Below are 20,609 nucleotides of genomic sequence, written 5' to 3' on the forward strand. Positions count from 1 at the left end.
AATGTTGAGCCAATTGTGCACTCAAATCCGTATTCCAAATTAGGAAAAGCTTGATTGCAATGGTAGATACAATCACTGATTAAATTAAAGATTACATCTGACTAACCCACATTGGGTAATTAGTATACCGTATATACTCGAGTATAAGCCGAGATTTTCAGCCTCTTTTTTGAGGCTGAAAGTGCCCCCCTCGGCTTATACTCGAGTCATCGCTGTCTGCCCGCTCGATCAGCGTGTCGAGCAGACAGACAGCGGCCATTCTGATTCAAAAGCCGCGCCTCCGGCTCCCCCTTCGCCTGTGATAGGCGGAACACTGAATTTCCCAGCAGCCTGTGTTCCGCCTATCACGGACTTCGTATCATCCTCGTACTACAGACGAGGATGATACGACGTCTGTGATAGGCGGAACACAGGCTGCTGGGAAATTCAGTGTTCCGCCTATCACAGGCGAAGGCGGCGGCGCAGCTTTTGAATTTTACAATGGCCGCCGACGAACGAAGAGGGCACGGGACGGAGGCAAGGCACAGGACGGCACGGCACGGGACGGGACGGGACGGGACCGGAGGCAAGGCATGGCGGCGAGGCACGGCGGCGAGGCACGGAGGCAAGGAGGCTCGGCACGGGACGGAGGCTCGGGACAAAGGCTCAGGACACAGGTAGGCTGGACACACACACACACACACACACACACACACACACACACACACACACACACACACACACACACACACACACACACACACACAGGGATGGATGGATGGATGGAGACACACACACACAGGGATGGATGGACGGACACACAGGGATGGACGGACACACAGGGATGGACGGACACACAGGGATGGACGGACACACACACAGGGATGGACAGGCATGTCTTACCCTCGGCTTATACACGAGTCAATAAGTTTGCCAGTTTTTTTGGGGGTAAATTGGGGGCCTCGGCTTATATTCGGGTCGGCCTATACTCGAGTATATACGGTACATTGAAAATAATTGATACATGGAAAATAATTATGGGAGCATTAAAGCTGACCCTGAAGTAAAAAACTCAAAATCTTCTTATTTACTATGTGTCCCCATACCAAAAGACTACCATAAATAAACATTCTGTAAGGGAAAAAGTTATTATATATATTTACTGTACCTCTGGCTTTGGCCTACAACATCTGGCAAAGGTAAAAGTCGCACTCCTTTCAGTGACATCCCAAGGAAGGCTGAGTGGCTCAAATCTCATGAAAATATGCTTCACTCTCCAATTACAATCCTACTATCTGTCTATGAGGTCCCAATGTGCAAGTATGGCCAGCACTGAACAATATTTCTGCTTGGATGAACAGAGTGGAGGAATCTGGCCCTGGGTGGAGGGTTCACTTATCTTTAGGGTGTACACTACAGATATTCACCAGGTTTCTGTTTTAGGCCCACTTCACACTTATGCAGTTTGCTTTTGATCAATTTCTGCAGTGCATTTTGCGTATGCGTTTTTTGATGCATTTTGCATTTTTTGCTTTTTTGGGGGGCCAATTTGTAGCCTGGATGTTGTCCAGCTTAAAAAACACAAATTGTGCCAAACTTTTTTTTTGCATTTAAAAAAGTCCCTGACCCTTTCCAAAGTTGCCGTGGCTGAAAAGAGCATAGATGAAACATGGAACATGTCCCATAAGAAACCATATTAAATGAATTGTAGTGTGTTTCTGCAAAAAGCATCAGAACAACACATAGGTGTGAACCAGGCATCACATTTATTCTACAATCAAACAGACACCCCAGTTAATATAATATAATACAGTATTATTGCATCAGTCATAGCTATAAATATTGACCTTATTAAGCACAATATTGGGGGAATTATTAAAAAGTTTCTGAGACAAGTTCTGTCTCAACTGGTGCTGTTGCTCATAGCAACAAATCAGCTCCCCCCCCCCCCCCCCCCACACACACACAACTTAGAAAAATAAAATGTAAAAGTTGATTTTCTGCACTCCAGATGATTCAATTACTAATTTCCCTCGAAGTGTTAAAATTATTCCATACCTTTATTTTAAAAAATAAACTGTTGTATTTATCTGCTCTGTGCACCCAAACCTCCTCTTCTGGGGCCTCCCACCAGTGCAACTGGCTCCTTCTCTTTGGCGAGTACCCCCATAGCAAGCCACTCAGCCACCAGCTCGATGAGGCTGAATGATGTACCAACTAATATTGATATTTAGGGACATGGTTCCAGAACACAGGTATTCTGCCTTCTGGAGCCTCATCCCCTAATGCAGTGTTCATCAACTCTGTCCTCAGGGCCCACTAACAGGCCAGGTTTGCAAGATAACTGAAATACATCCCAGGTGATATAACTTGCTGCTCTGTAATTGACAGTATTCTAGTCTGCATCTCCCCAAGGTAATACATAAAACCTGGCCTGTTAGTGGGCCCTGAGGACAGGGTTGATGACCACTGCTCTAATGCACATGCTCCTAAATGACTGTACCACTTAGTGCAGTGGCAGATGCAGCCACTGCCTGCCATAGACGCTGTGCCTGTCCCTCCTGGATACACCAAAGCACCAGGAGGGACGCACTGCATTTGGATGGCCCCATGTGTAAGGGCCCTTTAAAAGTACCATATAACTTTTTTACTTATACAAAAAGAAAATGTTTGTTGTTAGTTTAAGCACAAATAACTCTAAGTAGATAACATGTTTAAATGTAGATGTCATGATCTTGTGATGGTAATTTAACCAGAACTATACTCCAGCAATATAAGGCCAATAAGCTCTCTGACTGCTGACATCTTCAGTCAGTCTTCTTTCAGCTTCCAGTCTTTGGCCATTTTAATTGGCCCGGGGCGCAATTGGCACATGCGCGCAAGTTCATTATCTTGGCATATACAGTATAGCTGAGTTGTGAACAAGCAGGTTCTTACTTTAATGCAGAAGAGACATGTGTCTATTCTGCATTAAAACTCCAGCCTGTTCCCGATTATATATTTATTGAGTAAAGTTCCACTGTAATCATTTGCTAAATACGTGGCTTTTCCTCTACTTTCTTATTAATATTTGAGGGATGTATGGCCACCTGCATGTTCCAGTAGCTGCATTGTGTTTAAATCCCCCAAGGCTTCTAGTCACTAAGTCTGCTTCATTAATTTAGCAGCTGCCATCCTGTGTAACAAGTTTACATAGTATAAAAACTGATAATTATATACACAGTACATTCACATTTACACGCATAGGAACACACGTCTGTATGTGTGCTGTCTGCTGAAAACATAAAAGGCTATCAGTAAACCGATACTATTTGTATTGTCATAATGTCTGAAACGCATAATAATACCTGTACTTTTACATTTTAGTATGATATTTACATAATACTTTTTTTAGCCAGTGTTGGTAGGTGTGTGTGTGTGTGTGCTAATTAATTTCAATATATTTCAAATCAGAGGTTTCATCTTTTTTATGCAAAACATTCAGTACTAAAATAAGAAATTCTACAATTTTGACACATGTTAGTAAAACTGTACAAACCATCACAACTACTAGATGTATCCAGGTGAATTATACCTTGTTTTTTTCCAGAGAAATTGGGCTTTCTTTTGGTAGTAACAGATATAATTTTTTTAAATTTAGCTGTATGTTTCTTGCTACTACCATAACCTACCACCAAAGAACAACCTAAAATAAATTATTCTACTCATGACAATTGCAGCAATACCACATACAGTATAGTATGTGTATGTTCTTTGTACCATAGTACAACCCAGAAACATTGGGGTGCATTTTGCCTTTTGTATCCAGCCCAAAACACCCTGATACTAGTTTAAAAAATGTTTTTTTTTTTAAATCTTACATAAAATATACTGACTTTTGACTTTGACCATTGAACCTGTAATTGGCTGCAACTCTGATCTAGTTTTATTTTTTTATATTATTTATTTATTACACACACTTTTGTTTATTTACATTTTTCTCCTCTAGCAAAGAGAGAAAGATACAGTGTAGCCTTTTCTCCATTCAGAGGAGAAAGCATATACATGGGCAGGCGTAAGGCTGAGTTCACACTGGCATTAAGAGCAGGCGTTTGAGAGTTGTTAAAAAGGCCCCTCAAACACCTATGCACAAGATACAATAGACAGCACGTAGTGCTGTTCACACTAAGCATTAGCATCACGTTGCTTCAAAATTGAAGCCTCATGTTGAGTCAGGAGGCGTTTGAAGCCTTTCAATGCCTCCCATTCAAGTCCATGGTAACGCCTCGCAAGTGCTCTGGCAGGCAGTTGCAGGGTGTTTAGATTAGTTCATGTACTGTAATGGAATAGGCGTTTTGTCCACAAGTTTTAATGCTCGTCAAATGCTTCAAGACTGCCCATAGGGCGTTTGGGGAGCATTTTTAACACCTCATTCATGCTTGTAAAAGGCCTGTCTAATGTCCATACTAAAGCTCATTGACACCTGTCTGACACCCATACTAATGCCATACAAACGCTATAGGAGCGTTTGTTGAGTGTTAGAAATTTTGTCAAGTGTGAACAAGCCCTTACAGTGATTGATCAGTGTGTTAGTCAATCTGGCTATCGCAGCGATCAGGTGATCAGGAATCAGGTTTTCTGGTTCCCAATCCCTAGTACGGGACCAGGTGCACTGGGTGGGAAGATGCTGTGCACTACCAGCGCTAAGACATATAAACATTTATGCAGCCTTTGCGGAAGAAGACCCTCTTCAGCGGGGCCACATATACATTATGTGTACATGAGGTGGGAAGAGATTAATCAGATAAATAAATAGTGCATATGTATACTCATATTTACTACTTCCAACAAGCTGGTGATACTCTTGAGGCTATGCTACTGCTCTAATAAGCTAAATTTTGCTGTGCCCTGAATTACCTAAATGATATGGTTTGTTTTGTTTTTTAATGAAACAAAAAATTTACACAATTAATAAGAAAATTATATGACAAGATCAATTTATAAACTTGTGATTACAAACTATAACTCGCACGGTTCTTCATTTTCAATTTGAAGTATTAAACATCTCAAAATTATCCCAAAATATCACTGGTAAAGAATATATTAGTATGCTTTAAGTTTATAAAGCCAGGAAAATTTACACTCCTTGGAAAATATTGACTAATGAGATTCTGCTGTATTCTGCAAATAGTTGAACTGTTAATATGATGGGCTATCTTTCCTCCATTCATAATACAAGCTCTACATGTAGGAGAAGGCTAGGGGTAGAAGGCAACACTTCACTAGTAGTGTTGGGTGGCAGCAATGGCTGCTCTAAGCACAACAGCAGCTATGAAACAGTATAAAAGTAGTAACTCTGTGGAAAAAAAATGCAACTTATAGCAATAAATTGTTCTATACTTCGGTAATATAACATTTATGGAAAGCTGCAGTATCTCACAAAGATGAGTACACCCCTCACATTTTTGTAAATATGTTATTATATCTTTTCATGTGACAACACTAAAGACACTTTGCTACAATGTAAAGTAGTGCGTGTACATCCTGCATAACAGTGTAAATTTGCTTTCCCCTAAAAATAACTCAACACAGCCATTAATGTCTAAACCTCTGGCAACAAAAGTGAGTACACTCCTAAGTGAAAATGTCCAAATTGGGCCCAAGTAGCCATTTTCCCTCCCCAGTGTCATGTGACTTGTTATGCTGTGTACACACGACCGGACTTTCCGGCAGAAAAGGTCTGACGGTCTTCCCGACATACTTTCAACGGAGTTATGACAGACTTCTGAACAAATGGACTTGCCCACACACAAACAGACTAAAGTCTGTTCGAAAGTCCATTTGTTTTTAATGTGATGACGTATGACAGGACTAGAAAAGGTAGTTCAATAGCCAGTAGCCTATAGCTGCCCTTGCGTCGTATTTGGTCCGTCAGACCAGCATACAGACGAACGGTTTTCCCGACTGAAATCTGTCTGACGGACTCAATTCCTAATATGTTCTATTTCTAGGTCCATCAGATTTTTTAAAAGAAAAAGGATCGGACTATCTCACACACTATTAGACTATCTGACGGCATGATTCCGTCGGACCTAATCTGCCGGAAAGTCTGGTCGTGGGTACGCGGCTTTAGTGTTACAAAGTCTCAGGTGTGAATGGGGAGCAGGTGTTTTAAATTGAGTGTTATCGCTCTCACTTTCTCATACTGGACACTGGAAGTTCAACATGGCACCTCATGGCAAAGAACTCTCTGAGGATCAGAAAAAAAGAATCGTTTCTCTACAAAAAAATGGCCTAGACTATAAGAAGATTGCTAAGACCCTGAAACTGAGCTGCAGCACAGTGACCAAGACCATACAGTTTAACAGGACAGGTTCCACTCAGAACAGGCCTTGCCATGGTCAACCAAAGAAATTGAGTGCATGTGTTCAAGGTCATTTCCAGAGGTTGTCTTTGGGAAATATGAGTGCTGCCAGCATTGCTGCAGAGCTTGAAGGGGGTGGGGGGTCAGCCTGTCAGTGCTCAGACCATACGCTGCACACAGCATCAAATTGGTCTGCATGGCTGTCGTCCCAGAAGGAAGCCTCTTCTAAAGAGGATGCACAAGAAAGCCCACAAACAGTTTGCTGAAGACAAACAGACTAAGGACATGGATTACTGGAACCATGTCCTGTGGTCTGATGAGACCAAGATAAACTTATTTGGTTCAGGTGAAGCAACCAGGTGAGAAGTGCAAAGACAAATGTGTTATGCCTACAGTCAAGTATGGTGGTGGGAGTGTCATGGTCTGGGGCTGCATGAGTGCTGCCAGCACTGGGGAGCTACAGTTCATTGAGGGAACCATGAATGCCAACATGTACTGTGACATATTGATGTAAAGCATGATCCCCTCCCTTTGGAGACTGGGCTGCAGGGCTGTATTCCAACATGGTAACGACAACAACACACCTCCAAGAGGACCACTGCCTTGCTAAAGAAGCTGAGGGTAAAGGTGATGGACTGGCCAAGCATGTCTCCAGACCTAAACCCTATTGAGCATCTGTAAGGCATCCTCAAACGGAAGGTGGAAATAATGGTGGCCACACAAAATATTGACACTTTGGGCCCAATTTGGACATTTTCACTTGGGGTGTACTCACTTTTGTTGCCAGTGGTTTAGACATTAATGGCTGTGCGTTGAGTTATTTTGAGGGGACAGAAAATTTACACTGTTATACAAGCTGTACACTCACTACTTTACATTGTAGCAAAGTGTAAATTCTTGCTGTCACATGAAAAGATATAAAATATTTACAAAAATGTGTAGGGTGTACTCAGTTTTGTGAGATACTGTATATGGGTCATTAATGTTTCTTTTTATAATTGTATATGTAGTGAATAAAATAAATAAATAAAAGAAAACTAGGATGTGGTTTAGGGGGCTGCCTTGTTTTCTTAATTTTTGGAAGGCAAGCCCTTGGATTAACCTCCCTGGCGGTATGATTAGTTCTGATTTTAGGTGCTGAAAGCGGTGCAATTATTTTGCATGGAAATTTGGTGTTTTATATTGTAGGCCTGCAATTCTTAGGAATAAATCTCTTAAATCTGTTCAAACCAGAGTCTAGCAGACATCCCGGGTATGATAACATTTATAATATATTAAATAATAAAAACGATTCAACAATGTAATCAAATCCAAAAACACTGAAATTTGCTCATTTGCAGAATTGTCGCTGTCATTAGATTTAATGTTTGATGACGAATTTCCCCACAAATCGCTATCGCTCAATTCTGCAAGTGATTATAATTTATTATTGCTGTTTTCTAGTTGGTCTAAAATCACTTTTGACATAAAGGGACACTTTCTGGTTGCTATGGACAATCTCCAAATTCCAGGCAGAAAAAACAGTATTTATAATATAAAAGTGCATGCAGGGCACTGGACAGACCACTAGGGACAAAGGGGATGTGTATTTTTTTTATACAGTACTGTAATCTGTAAGATTACAGTACTGTGTGTGTTTTGTGCCTTTTTACTTTTTTGAATTTGGCGCCGATCTCCGCTCCCGTGCGCCGTAACGTTGCAGGGAACGGAGCTCGGCGGCACTCGGGCACTGTGTGAATCGAGCGGAGGACAGCTCACTCACAAAGCGCGGAGGACATCGCTGGATCCAGGGGACAAGGTAAGTAACTCTCCCTGTATCCAGCGATGCGATCCCGAGTCTGGCTCGGGGTTACCGCTTATGGTACTGAAATCCCAACCCGACTCGGGATCACCGCCAGGGAGGTTAAGTATGCAGTTTTTCAGTAGGTTTTGCTTATGGGGTAACATTGTGGTGATAAAATGGTGGTAGTTCTGGGTGAAGAGCTTCTAGCAAAGAAAACAATGCCCTAACCTAAGGCCCCCTTTACACTAACCCACCCTTGAACCTAACACTAACCATCATTATAACCCCTAAATATATCTAAGCTTGTAGTAAATGTAGAGCTAATACTTTTTAAGTGTTGGATGGAGTAGAGAAGGTTTAACAACCGTGTCAATCTGTTTTTTGCCATCTGTGTCCCATTGGGGAGATTGCCTTTCACATCCTACTCTGGAGATGCATAGGGAAGTTTGAAGGAATCTTTACAATTTGAGTGCACTAGGATCGCACTGGATTGATGCATGACTGAACGAAGACAGGCTGTTCCGAGCCACGTATTGTTCCTGTACAGATGTATAGATAGGAACATGAAGATTAGTGAAGATCTGTGCAGCTATCAGGCTTTCATTTCAACAGGCTGTCTGTAAATGCCTGTGCAGATAAATACAATCCTCTGCATGGGTGTCCAGATCCATGCACCCATGTGGATGAGCCCTTAGTTGTCATTAAAACAGGTGTTCCCTTTGGATTTTTTAGCCTCATTTATCATTTTGGATTTTTCCCTCATAGTCTGTCTTGGTGATAGTAGTCATCATGACACGTAGGGAGGGTTACTACCTAGGAGAGGGAGGAACACAGAAAGCAATAAAATCTGACAGGCCTTTTTTTATCATTCACTTCCCTATCCAATACCAAAAAAAAAAAAAAGTTTTAGCTATACATTCACTTTATCTCCTTATTTGTATTATTTAGTCCCACTGGGCTGGAATCCTCTGCTCTGAATAGTTCTTGTGCCCAAAGGAATAGTACTAGAAACCTTGATGACGGAATAGTCCCTTAGTATTGATGGTTTATTTTTGTTAGAAAAATGTTCAGAATAATCAAGTTTTATACTGTTTGAGTAAGAGGTTAATATTTGATAACTTTTACTAAAATCTAGATTTTTTTTCTTGCTTTGCATACTTCTGTCAATCATTAACAAGTACTTTGTGGTTTTAGGTGGTTAAGACGGTGGGAATTCGTGAGGTGTGGTACTTTGGACTGCAATACATGGATACTAAGGGTTTTCCGACTTGGTTGAAACTTGATAAAAAGGTAAGTTTGCCATTTAGTAGTAGGAGTCCAGAAGTCATACCTAAATTCCAGAGATGGCTAATGGTTCTTCACCTATAATCACACTGTAACCCATTAACCAGTGCAAACAATGTGTTACAAAAGTGTTATCTCAAAGAGCAGCCTATGTTACTGAGGTTCTGCATTTCGGAATAGAGCACAGTCTGGCAGTTAGTAAATTGAGACAGAAAGTCATTATAATGTTAGTTTGTAGAAATGTTGCCAGTGCTGACTGGTTTATGTCCACATTATTGCAAATTGGATGTGGGTTTTTCCGCATCCAATTTGCATGTCAGGAGACTGTGACCGGCTCTCAATGGAGCTGGTTCAGACAGCTCTGGGACAGCTGCCGTGCGAATTGCACAGGAGTCCTGTGCGTCTTCTGGTCTAATTCTGGTTCGAATTCAGCCAAAAAGTTGGACCTAAATCGGACCTGAAACTGTGAACAGGGACGCACCGGACCCCTGCTGTGAGCGCTCCGCACGAAGATGTGAACCTGTCTTAAGGTATAGTGAAAGCTAAATACTGTATAACTCCACTTCCACTAATGATAATACATTCGCCTTTGTCCTCTGCAGGGCATGATGCCATTATGGGTTACTTTTACCAAAGCTGAGTCTCGTTCCCAGCAGCATGGCCTGGCTCTGTATTATTCCATATTTCCTGTAAAACAATTTGCTCCAAATCACCACAAGATAGAACTAATTGGACATGGGAACCCACTTTGGATTGGCCTGAAATACCAGTTAGTCTCCCTGGAGCAAATTTTTCAGAGCATAGCAAGAAGTATTCAGAGCTTGTAGGTTCCATGCAGTTGTGCTGTAAAGAAGAATTATATTCAGTAAGGATAATAGAGAAGAGAAGAGACTGGGATAAGCACATGCACACATTCTCCCATGCAGCATAAAAAGGTGCCTGGGATTTCCATGGAGCTGCATACAGCCGCCCAAAGACATGAATGGGTGATGGCGACTGTGCACAGCTATGTGCTGCTATTTGCGTAGAGTAGCACACACAGATGCAATGCCCTGAACACACACTACCTTCAGTTGCAACATAATGCTTGTGCGCACGTGCTGCTCTACACAAATAGTAGCTGCAGCTGCCTTGACCCATTCATGTCTATGGGCAGCTGTACGCAGCTCTATGACATCCCAGGTAACTTTTTATGCTGTATGCAGCTTCCTGGGCACCAAAAATATGCACTGTGCAGGCAAATGCACCCATTTGCTTGTAGCATTACTTGTCCCAGCCTCCTGGGACAAAAAATGTCAATATTATGTGTTACCTTTACTGAAAAGAATTCAAAACTCCATGTAGTGAGCAAGGGTCGTTCTCTGCAGTATGCTTTCAGAGGGCATTCTTTTTTACTCAGGATGTGGCTGCTTTGTAAAGAAAACAAAATAATACGTTGCACACCTTTTTTTTTTTACGCACCTGGTATGTATTCAACTGATTTAAACTGAAATTTAATTTGGGCTTTATAATGGAAAATAAAGCTTTTATTGCTTTGCACAGATATAAACTTAAACTCCAAAAACTGGAAAAAATCTACCCTTGCAATTGAGCTCCCTTGCACTTATTTCTACTTGGTATCAGAAGAAGCTGTATTACTTACCCTAACCCCCCCCCCCCCCCCCATTCCAGAGGAGATGCCTCTATGCTCTCACATTCTCCCCAATGCTTCAGTTAGTGGACAGTCCATTGGTGTCATTACATACATTCCAGGGTTATTAACTCTGCATTTTATATGAGAAGGAATCTATCAACTACAGCTTACATTTGAGGCTTTGGAGACCAGTCGCACAGCATGGAGGCAGTATGCAGGAATGTTGACTAAGCTACGTATTACTCCTTATTCCTCCATCCCTAAACTTAGCCCTGATTTACATATATACAGTGCAGGAAACGCAGCAAATCCTAAACTTCTCCCATACTGCATTAAAATCAGACTCCACTCGGGAGATCTACAACTGGTGCCAGGGCTAAATTAACCACTTGCCTACAGGGCACTTTAACCCCCTTCCTGCCCAGACCAATTTTCAGCTTTCAGCGCTCTCACACTTTGAATGACAATTACTCAGTCATGCAACACCGTACCCAAATGAAACTTGTGTCCTTTTTTTCACACAAATAGATCTTTCTTTTGGTGGTATTTAATCACTAGTGGGTTTATTTTTTTGCTATAAATAAAAAAAGACTGAAAATTTGGTGGAAAAAATGCCTTTTTCTTTGTTTCTGTCATAAAATTTTGCAAATTAGTAATATTTCTTATATTTTGACCAAAATGTATATGGCTACATATCTTCTGTAAAAATAACCCTAATTAGTGTATATTATTTGGTCTTTGTGAAAGTTATAGAGTCTACAACTATGGTGCCAATCATTGAAAATTGATTACACCTGATGTACTGAGGACCTATATCAGTGATGGCGAACCTTGGCACCCCAGATGTTTTGGAACTACATTTCCCATGATGCTCTACTACACTGTAGAGTGGATAAGCATCATGGGAAATGTAGTTCCAAAACATCTGGGGTGCCAAGGTTCGCCATCACTGACCTATATCATTTCTTGAGACACTAATAAGCCAGGAAAGTACAAATACCCACAAATGACCCCATTTTGGAAAGCAGACACCCTAATGCAGTGGTCATCAACCCTGTCCTCAGGGCCCACTAACAGGCCAGGTTTGCAAGATAACTGAAATACAACACAGGTGATATCATTTGCTGCTTAGTGATTGCACTATTCTAGTTTGTATCTCCCAAGGTAATACATAAAACCTGGCCTGTTAGTGGGCCCTGAGGACAGGGTTGATGACCACTGCCCTAATGTATAATCTATGAGCCATAATGAGTCTTTTGAATGGTTAATTTTTTTCACAGAAGTTTTTGGAAAACGTGCAAAAAAAACGAAACCACTTTTTTTTTTTTAAACAAAGTTGACAATTTTTATGATATTTCCAACACATGGCATGTACATACCAAAAATGACAGCCCAAAATACATTCTGCTACTCCTCCTGAGTATGGCGATACCACATGTGTGAGACTTTTACACAGCCTGGCCACATACAGATATAAATTACACATCTCATTTCCTGACAACCTATCATTTTTGAAGGCCCTTTTATTTCTAACACATAGCATTTACATATCAAACATTACACTCCAAAATAAATTATATTGAGGAAAGAGTAAAAAAAAGTATTACCTGAGGATTTAGTAGTGTCTCCAGAGGAGAGAATTGGTCCAGACAAATAGGTAGGCCCCTAATTTTTTTTTTTTTTGTAAGCCCATGTTTATGGTGAGGCCCATAAACACTTTGAACTCCTCCAGAGTCAAATCCTTCCACTCAAACTGAGGGGTGTATGGTTATTGGGGGTTGTTGGCAATATGCGGCTGGGCATATAAATTGGTCTGGTCCATGATAAACAAAGTGTTGGGCATAAATAAATAAAAACAATCAATTTCAGTAAAATTTTGGGTATTGGCCTGCACACCTGGCTGTGCGGTGAAAGGGGGAATTCTTGCTGATCCTGAGTCGGAAGGCAGCCATGTTGGATTGGCAAGACCAGCTAGAAGATGTGCCCTGGCTCTTGGGGGATGTGGCACTCCAGTGCTGGTTGTTGGGGGATTTGAAGTTCCTGGGCTGGCATTTGTCCTGATGCTGCGACAGTGCTGGTATTAGACCTTTCTTGTGGTGTTTCGCTGGTGGCAGCACCGGTAGTGGGCCTTTGGTTTTGGAATCTATTGCTGGCTTCAGCTCTGGTACTATTGTTCTTGGGTTCTATCGCTGGCAGCAGCGCTGGTACTGGGCCTGGGAATTTGATCCTGGGGTATATTGCTGGTGGCTGCCTGGTTTCCAGAGCACCGTGCTCTTTTAGGAGGGATTCATTCTTCCTCGGATTAATTTGCCGATCCATGGATGCCGCTGCTCTCATCAGTCATGGAGAGGATCTGGAATGCCTCCTCACTTGTATAATCTTTTGAATTTTTTTTCTGATGGGCTGGGCGACGGGTGACGGGTGACGGTCACTGATGGGTGATAGGTGGTGGGTGATGGTCACTGATTGGTGACAGTCACTGATGGGTGACAGGTGATGTGTGACTTTTATAAGCATTGATGTGGTGACTGTTGGGTGACAGCTGTAATGGGGGGTGACATGACAGGTTCTCTTTTTTTGTGGTGTTGGTGCAGTACACTACAATACATAGATTGGTAACTCACTGCTCCTGGCTTTTCTCACACTGGAAATGGTGAAGAGCCGGTAACAGCTAGTAACTGGTCTATGTTTACATTTAGTGATCGTCTGTGAATGGATCATAGCCGATCATGTGGTAAACAGCCGCCAGCCATTGGCTGTTTACCCTTGTCGGTGACGAGCTGTGTTCCTGGGAACATGCCGCCACCGACATGACCATGCTGCATGCTCCCAATCACACGCACATGCGTGGTCTTAAGCGGAGAATACCATTTGTGATCGGCCATGATGTAATCGCGGCCGATCACATTGTGAACAGCTATGCCCAATGGCTGTTCACCCCTGTCGGTGATGCGCTGTGTCTTGGGGACAGAGTGCCACCGACAGTGAAGGGCTACGCGCTCGCGATCACGCACATGTCCTCTCTGAATGGCCCGCCGTCATATGACGTCGGCCCAGAACAAGAGCAGCACCGCTCCGCGGTCATATGACGGTGGGCGGACAGCAACAGATTAATGACACCCAAAAACAGTTCTCAAATGCAGTGCGATTGCAAGAATCGGATCTCATAGGTGTACATCTGTTCACCCTTCCGATTTGATTCCAGTGCAGCTAAAAAAAATGCCTGCACCTTATTCGTGCTGTGCGGTGCAAATTGAGCTCATACAAATGAATGGGCTCAAATCACACTGCAAAGGATCACATGTGATTTTAATAGGAATGCAGTGCAATTCCTATCTGAATCATATGTGGTGTCCCACACTGCATAAGTGTAAACCCAGGCTTACTGAGCAGTTTGATTTTGCCTAATTCCTGGAATTGGCCATCAAGAGGTGTCTCAGTATATGCTTACAGTCCTCTGACAAAAAATTGCTTTGCCTTAGAGACAACAAAGGCCACCAACTTGTAGAGACCAGTCACCAGTTCATATGACTACTAATACCATCAGTCATGTCACAAATGATTTTTTTTTATTAATTTCACCACTAAGTACTGTTGGTATTCTTAATATAAGAATATAGTATTATATATATATATATATATATATATATATATATATATATATATATATATATATATATATATATATATATATGGCCAAAGATTTTTTTTTTTGTTTTTTACATTTTAGATAGAATAGGGAAGGGTTTATACCCCTACTATTTTTTGTGTGCCATCAAGGACATTTAGAGGCAAAATTAACATCTTAGACATTTGCCTCCAATAAAAGATTTCCCATCACCTTTTGTTCAGCGAACAACTGTAAAATTTTGGATTTTACTTCACTTCACACCTGACTATGCAGAAGTTACAATTATATTTTTTACAGCACTCTAGCTGATGAGGCCTGTAAATATGACTCATTTTTTCTGTGTTTTATTGTGCACTGTTACTGGTTATTCTACTCTATACAATGATGCTAAAAGTCAAATGTGCTATCCTATATAGAAAACAATGCAACAACACATTTTTAAATACCAGATGTCATACTTCCCAGGATTTAAAAAAGGTTGGAGTCACAATAATAAACACATCAGCACACTTCATTAATGCCTCCTATGTAGACAGCCATCTCAGGACACTCACGATAGAAGAAATATTGTAGTAGATAAAAATCAGTTAGGGGAAGTATACATTTGGAACATAGCAACCAGATATCGCTGTCATTTTCTACATCTTCTGTACAGATGACAGTTGTAAATAGGTTGCTGTGGACTAAACAGAAAAACTTTAAAAACAGGATTGATCGTGGACGTGCTACAGCTGTATATCAGTAATGATGGAAGCAGCCTGACTGCCGGCTGGCACTGACCCCTGCGTGGGTCTAGTCCCAATTTTGTGGAATGTTTATTGTTAACTGTTAATTGTCTGTTTGTATGTCTTAAACTCAATACAAATATTTTCAAAAAAAAAAAAGCAGGATTGATCAATGCCTAAAAAGTCATTTTGTGTGACCCAGCCCTTTACTGTTGTTTAAAAAAAAAAAAAAGGAAAGGTGAAAAATGTTTTGACATTAAACCACAAAAACATTTAAGTTTTTAAGTTAGTCTGTGGTTACCAATTAGCTGTGTTGCTTTTGCTGCCAGTTTGCGCCCCTTTTAAGCCTAGTACACATGATCAGAAAATTGGACGAAAATACTGCTTTCAAAGCAAATGTATTACAATCTGATCATTAGTACACAGCTTTTGAGAGCCGATCATGATGGTTCATCCAAATTTATTTGAAGGAACAAACACGAAAAATGTTCTCATATGATACCAGATCGTACAGAAGAATACATTACAATACAATACAACACATTATATCACTTCCCAAGTTGTAATCTGTCATATGAGGATTTTAGTAACCTCTTCATTTTCGGAAAAAAAAGGGAGGATCATTCATCTGATATTCTCATTATGTGTTCGAGGCTTTACTGTTTGCAGGTTTAAATAGTATTACCGTAGATAATTTTATACAGTAACACATTTGCTGTGTGAGCTACCCGACTTTGATTTTTGGACATCAATATTAACTAAAGAAGTTACTAATGCTCAAAGGTTTTCTGCTTAAAGTGCTCAGGCTGTTAATCTTTACACCTAATGTCTAACCTGTAATTGTGATGCCTGTTAGCACATTATTTATTAAAGCAGACCTTGTAGTTAAATGCAAGGTCCCCTTATGCTGTCTGAGCCCCTTTTACCTTCACAAACAACATACTATTTGTAGGTGTAAGATGTACTAGTAAGTGCCCAGACATGGATAAAAAAAACTTAAGTCTCGAAGTGCATAAGTGATGCAGTCTGTTAAAGAGAATTTATATTGGATGTGTACTCATCTTATCTTATCTTATGTGGTATATTCAGGTCTAATACAATGTTTTTTGTCAAGTAAATATGCTAGCCAGGCATTTTAGATACTTGCAGTAAGTGTTCCAGGGACCATGGAGACCCAATTAATTTAAAGTGGAAGTAAACCCATCGATTTAAACAGTTAAAAAAAAAAGGCATGCCGGGAATGCTAACTGCGCATTGGCTGTGCTCTCAGCCAAACCATCAAACCATCCAATGGCTGGTGTCATAACGAATCACATGTGCAGCACCATAGCAGTTGAAGATTAAACAGGGGCAAAGATGGCAGCTTCCTTGGCTGAAAACGATAGGGGAGCTTACTTACACTTTAACTTGACGGTATCCAGATTACATATATTCTGGGTAAGTATAACGCCCTGAATACTGTATTTGAGATCTCTGTCCCACTTGACCCCAAACCATGTCTTTTGGGCATATTAAACGATTTCCAATTACCAGCTCTTACTAGAGAAGCCATGGCTAGAGCTCTTTTTCAAGCCCGCAGAATTATACTTGGGTATTGCTCTGTAGAAGTCTGCTGAATCTTCATCCTATAAGGAGTGGGTAAAGTGTATGGGTGAAACTCTCAGACTGGAAAAGTACATTTACCAGCATAGGGGATGCTCCTCCGTAAATTTGAAAATCTTTGGGGTCCATGATTAGATACCCTGAGTCCACTTTATCTGGTCATGGACAGACTACTCATTGGTTATTTCATGTACCTTTGGTTATGGAATTTAGCTGAGCATTTCAATACGTGAGTCGGGGGTCATGGCTATAAATTATAATGTATATCATACATTAGTTGGTATAGCTGTAATAAATATGTGTAAGAGGGGTGTGTTATATATGAATCAATATGCAAATCAAATGTTGTATGTGTTTTTGATGGTATTTGATATGTTTGAGAGGATGTCTCAGAATTGCTGTATCAATACTCTTAGGTTTTATTGAAAAGAAACAAAAATATTCTTGATGTAAAAAAATATGCTAGCCAACCAGCAGGTGGAGCTCCAGTGTCCTTTTACAGCACTAGAACTATTCATTTTCAACTGTGCTGAAAGAGCTGTCCTGTTTACAGAACTTGAGTGAGATATTATGATAGTCATCTATCTATCTCTTATCAGATGACAGAGTTGAATGTCTCTATCAGCCAAAGGCAGCAATGAAGCAAGCTACTCTGTTTTGCTGAATCTCTGTATATATCCCATAGTCTATTGAAAACCCTTGTCATGTAGTAAATGTTTATTTTCAAAACAAAAAGTGTGTGTTTATATGTATATATATATATATATATATATATATATATATATATATTAAAAAATATATATTATATAAGAAATTTAAACACACAGAAAACAATTACAGTTTTCCTTACTAATGACTTCTAGATTTTGATATCCTTTCTGTTTGTGTCTGTGGTGTATAGGTATCAGCACAGGAAGTCAGAAAAGAAAACCCACTTCAGTTCAAATTCCGTGCCAAGTTCTTCCCTGAGGATGTGTCTGAGGAACTGATCCAGGAGATCACTCAGAAACTGTTCTTCCTGCAAGTAAAAGATGGTATACTGAGTGACGAAGTGTACTGCCCTCCTGAGACAGCTGTCCTTCTTGGGTCATATGCTGTACAAGCCAAATTTGGAGACTACAGCAAAGATATCCACAAATCTGGATATCTGAGCACAGAACGCCTTTTGCCACAAAGGTAAGCACACAAACAAGTAACACCAGTAATCAGATTACACAATTCCCTAGCCACAAAACAACAAGAAACTATAAACAACTTCTTGGTCAGATAAAGAGGGCCTTTAGTTTAAGCTTTTGTTTACATCAGTGCAATTTTTCATGCGATTTGACATTTCAAAATCACATGACAAGTCGCACCCTATTTTTGGCAATGGAGCTGTTCAAATCGATGTGGCTCACGTCGCAGAGACTTTGAAAAAGGTTCCTGCACTACTTTTCTGCAATTTCATTGCGACTTGCAGTAAATTCTGTTAGATAAAGTTGCAAGTCGCAATGAAATTGGAAATCCGAATCGCACTGATCTGCGGCATTGAAATGGTGAGAACCAAGGCTAAGGTAGGTCCACACAAGCTTGCACTTTATTTGAAGTGTCACACATTCATGTCAAATGTGGCATGTAAGGGGGAGAGGAGTGCTTGAGCTCTGGTTCACATTGCGTCAAATCGCACGCCAAATTGGCGACCGTCTGAATCAGTGCGATGCTGCATTTGCAGCGCGGTACTGATTCCCAAAAGTAGTTTCTGTACTGCAGTACTTTTGGCGACTTCGGGTGAGATTTCAATAGACATCTAGGGCTTAATCCCTCTCTTGAGGTCTAGTGCTACTCAACCTTTGAATAGAATGACAGAACCCACTTCCTATGAGCCCAGGTTGTCTTGGAGCAACTCTCTAGCCTCAAAGTCATCATGTGACCCTTTTTTTGTAGCGTTCTGTAGCCACCCACCACCTGATTTAAAGGACCTGTGAAATCATGTGACCTGACTGAAGACTTGGGGGGGGGGGGGTCTTTTTTAATATCTTTCAAACAATGCAAGGATGCTTCAAGAAGGGAGGAAGGTTTTTCAAACAGAGGATTGGTTGTGGGAGGGTCTTAAGGGGGTCATCAAGTTGGAGTTCCACTTTAAATATTGCAATAACTTAGCAGAATCCATACATAAATGCCAACTAGATAAATGTGGTGCAGGGCATAGTAAAAAGTTCACTTTAATGTCAGGCCCCTGCAGCTGCCTATACTTTGTTTCTTTGCACGCATTTGGCTGCCAGGATCCCAAAGAAGTCCTGTAAAAGGTACATAAGACTGAAGATTCACTCCCATGTGACAGCAATAAGTATATGAGTGGCCAATCACCAATCTGTTGTCATGTAGGAGGAAGGGCAAGGAATAACAAGTTCCTTATTACCTAATATCACTTACCTGAATGACCAGCATGACTGTGAACAAAAGGAATGTGAGTTTAAGCAGCTGCCAGTGTCCACATGAACCTGTTGCTTTGCCCTGCATGGGCAGGTCACAGGGACACATTACATGATTGTACAGTTATAAGAAACTAGTCTGTGAAATGAATGTCCATGTATCATGTTTCTAGAGTGTTGGATCAGCACAAGCTTTCCAGAGAGCAGTGGGAAGAGAGGATTGAGGTGTGGCACACGGAGCACCGCGGAATGCTTAAGTAAGTTTGGATTTGTGGTTTGTATATTACTCAGCCCAAACATCTGTTTCTCTCATTCCAAATACACATTACCAGTATGTATGTCTCACTCCAAAACTCTCCATAAGTAAGAAAACACGATTATTTTAGAGCGGAATAATTGTTGCAATTTGGATGCATGCAGGATTTTTTTGTCACCTAACAGCTTGCTAAAACTTTCAGATTTTCCCTAAAGATGTTACCTTTCTCTGTAGAAATTTTATTTGACAGGCTGCCACTGACTTTCTGATAGTAATTGACACAGAGGTTGAGTTACTAAAACTGGAGAGTGCAAAATCTGGTGCAGCTCTACATAGAAACCAGTCAGCTTCCAGGTTTTTTGTCAAAGCTGAAGTTAGAATCTGATTGGCTTCCATGCAGAGCTGCTCCAGATTTTACACGTTCCAGTTTTAGCAAATCAACCTTTCTGTCACTTTAAATACAACAATGCTTCTGATTAGGCAATGCGACACTTTCAACCTCCTCATAATGAAGTGCCTCACTAGCTCACTAGGCAACATGATTGCGTGAAAAAAAGGAGAGGGTAGGCAATTTTCAGTACCATGAGGAAGTGCTGAAGGTTTATCTGATCAGTATGCCCTTGCATTGGGGCAAAGCAGATGAAGCGGATTACTTTATACTGTATTCATTTTACACCTCAGACTACTGATTTCAAGAATTCAAACCCAATGTTTGTAGAGTTGCTGGTCAACAGATCTTTCCAGTACAGTGAATATAGATTGTAATAAATGTTGCAAAGTGTAGTTTTGTGACCTAATGCAAGCAGTAAGCGGAGGCTCGGTTGCTGATAGCCAAGTATCACAGTTCTTATTGTCATTGAAGGATAAAGGAAAAATAAAATATGTTATTTAGAAGAAATAGATTTGTTTTAGGTAGAATTTAATCCTTTAATACTTTTCTCTTAGACATCCTCTAGTTTATG

General features: G+C 40.8%; 1 protein-coding gene across 1 annotated transcript in view; it reads left to right on the top strand.

Moving 5' to 3' along the window:
• Positions 1-20,609, top strand: part of EZR (ezrin) — a 118,134-nt gene that overhangs the window by 60,862 nt on the left and 36,663 nt on the right. The window contains exons 4-6 of the mRNA XM_077486727.1: positions 9,300-9,395; positions 17,882-18,156; positions 19,565-19,648. Coding sequence (XP_077342853.1) covers positions 9,300-9,395; positions 17,882-18,156; positions 19,565-19,648 — 455 coding nt within the window. The remainder of the gene's footprint in view (positions 1-9,299; positions 9,396-17,881; positions 18,157-19,564; positions 19,649-20,609) is intronic.

This window comes from Lithobates pipiens, unplaced genomic scaffold, assembly GCF_037356315.1.
Source record: "Lithobates pipiens isolate NorthernLeopardFrog02 unplaced genomic scaffold, aLitPip1_a1.2 Scaffold_18, whole genome shotgun sequence".
Classification (NCBI taxonomy): domain Eukaryota; kingdom Metazoa; phylum Chordata; class Amphibia; order Anura; family Ranidae; genus Lithobates; species Lithobates pipiens.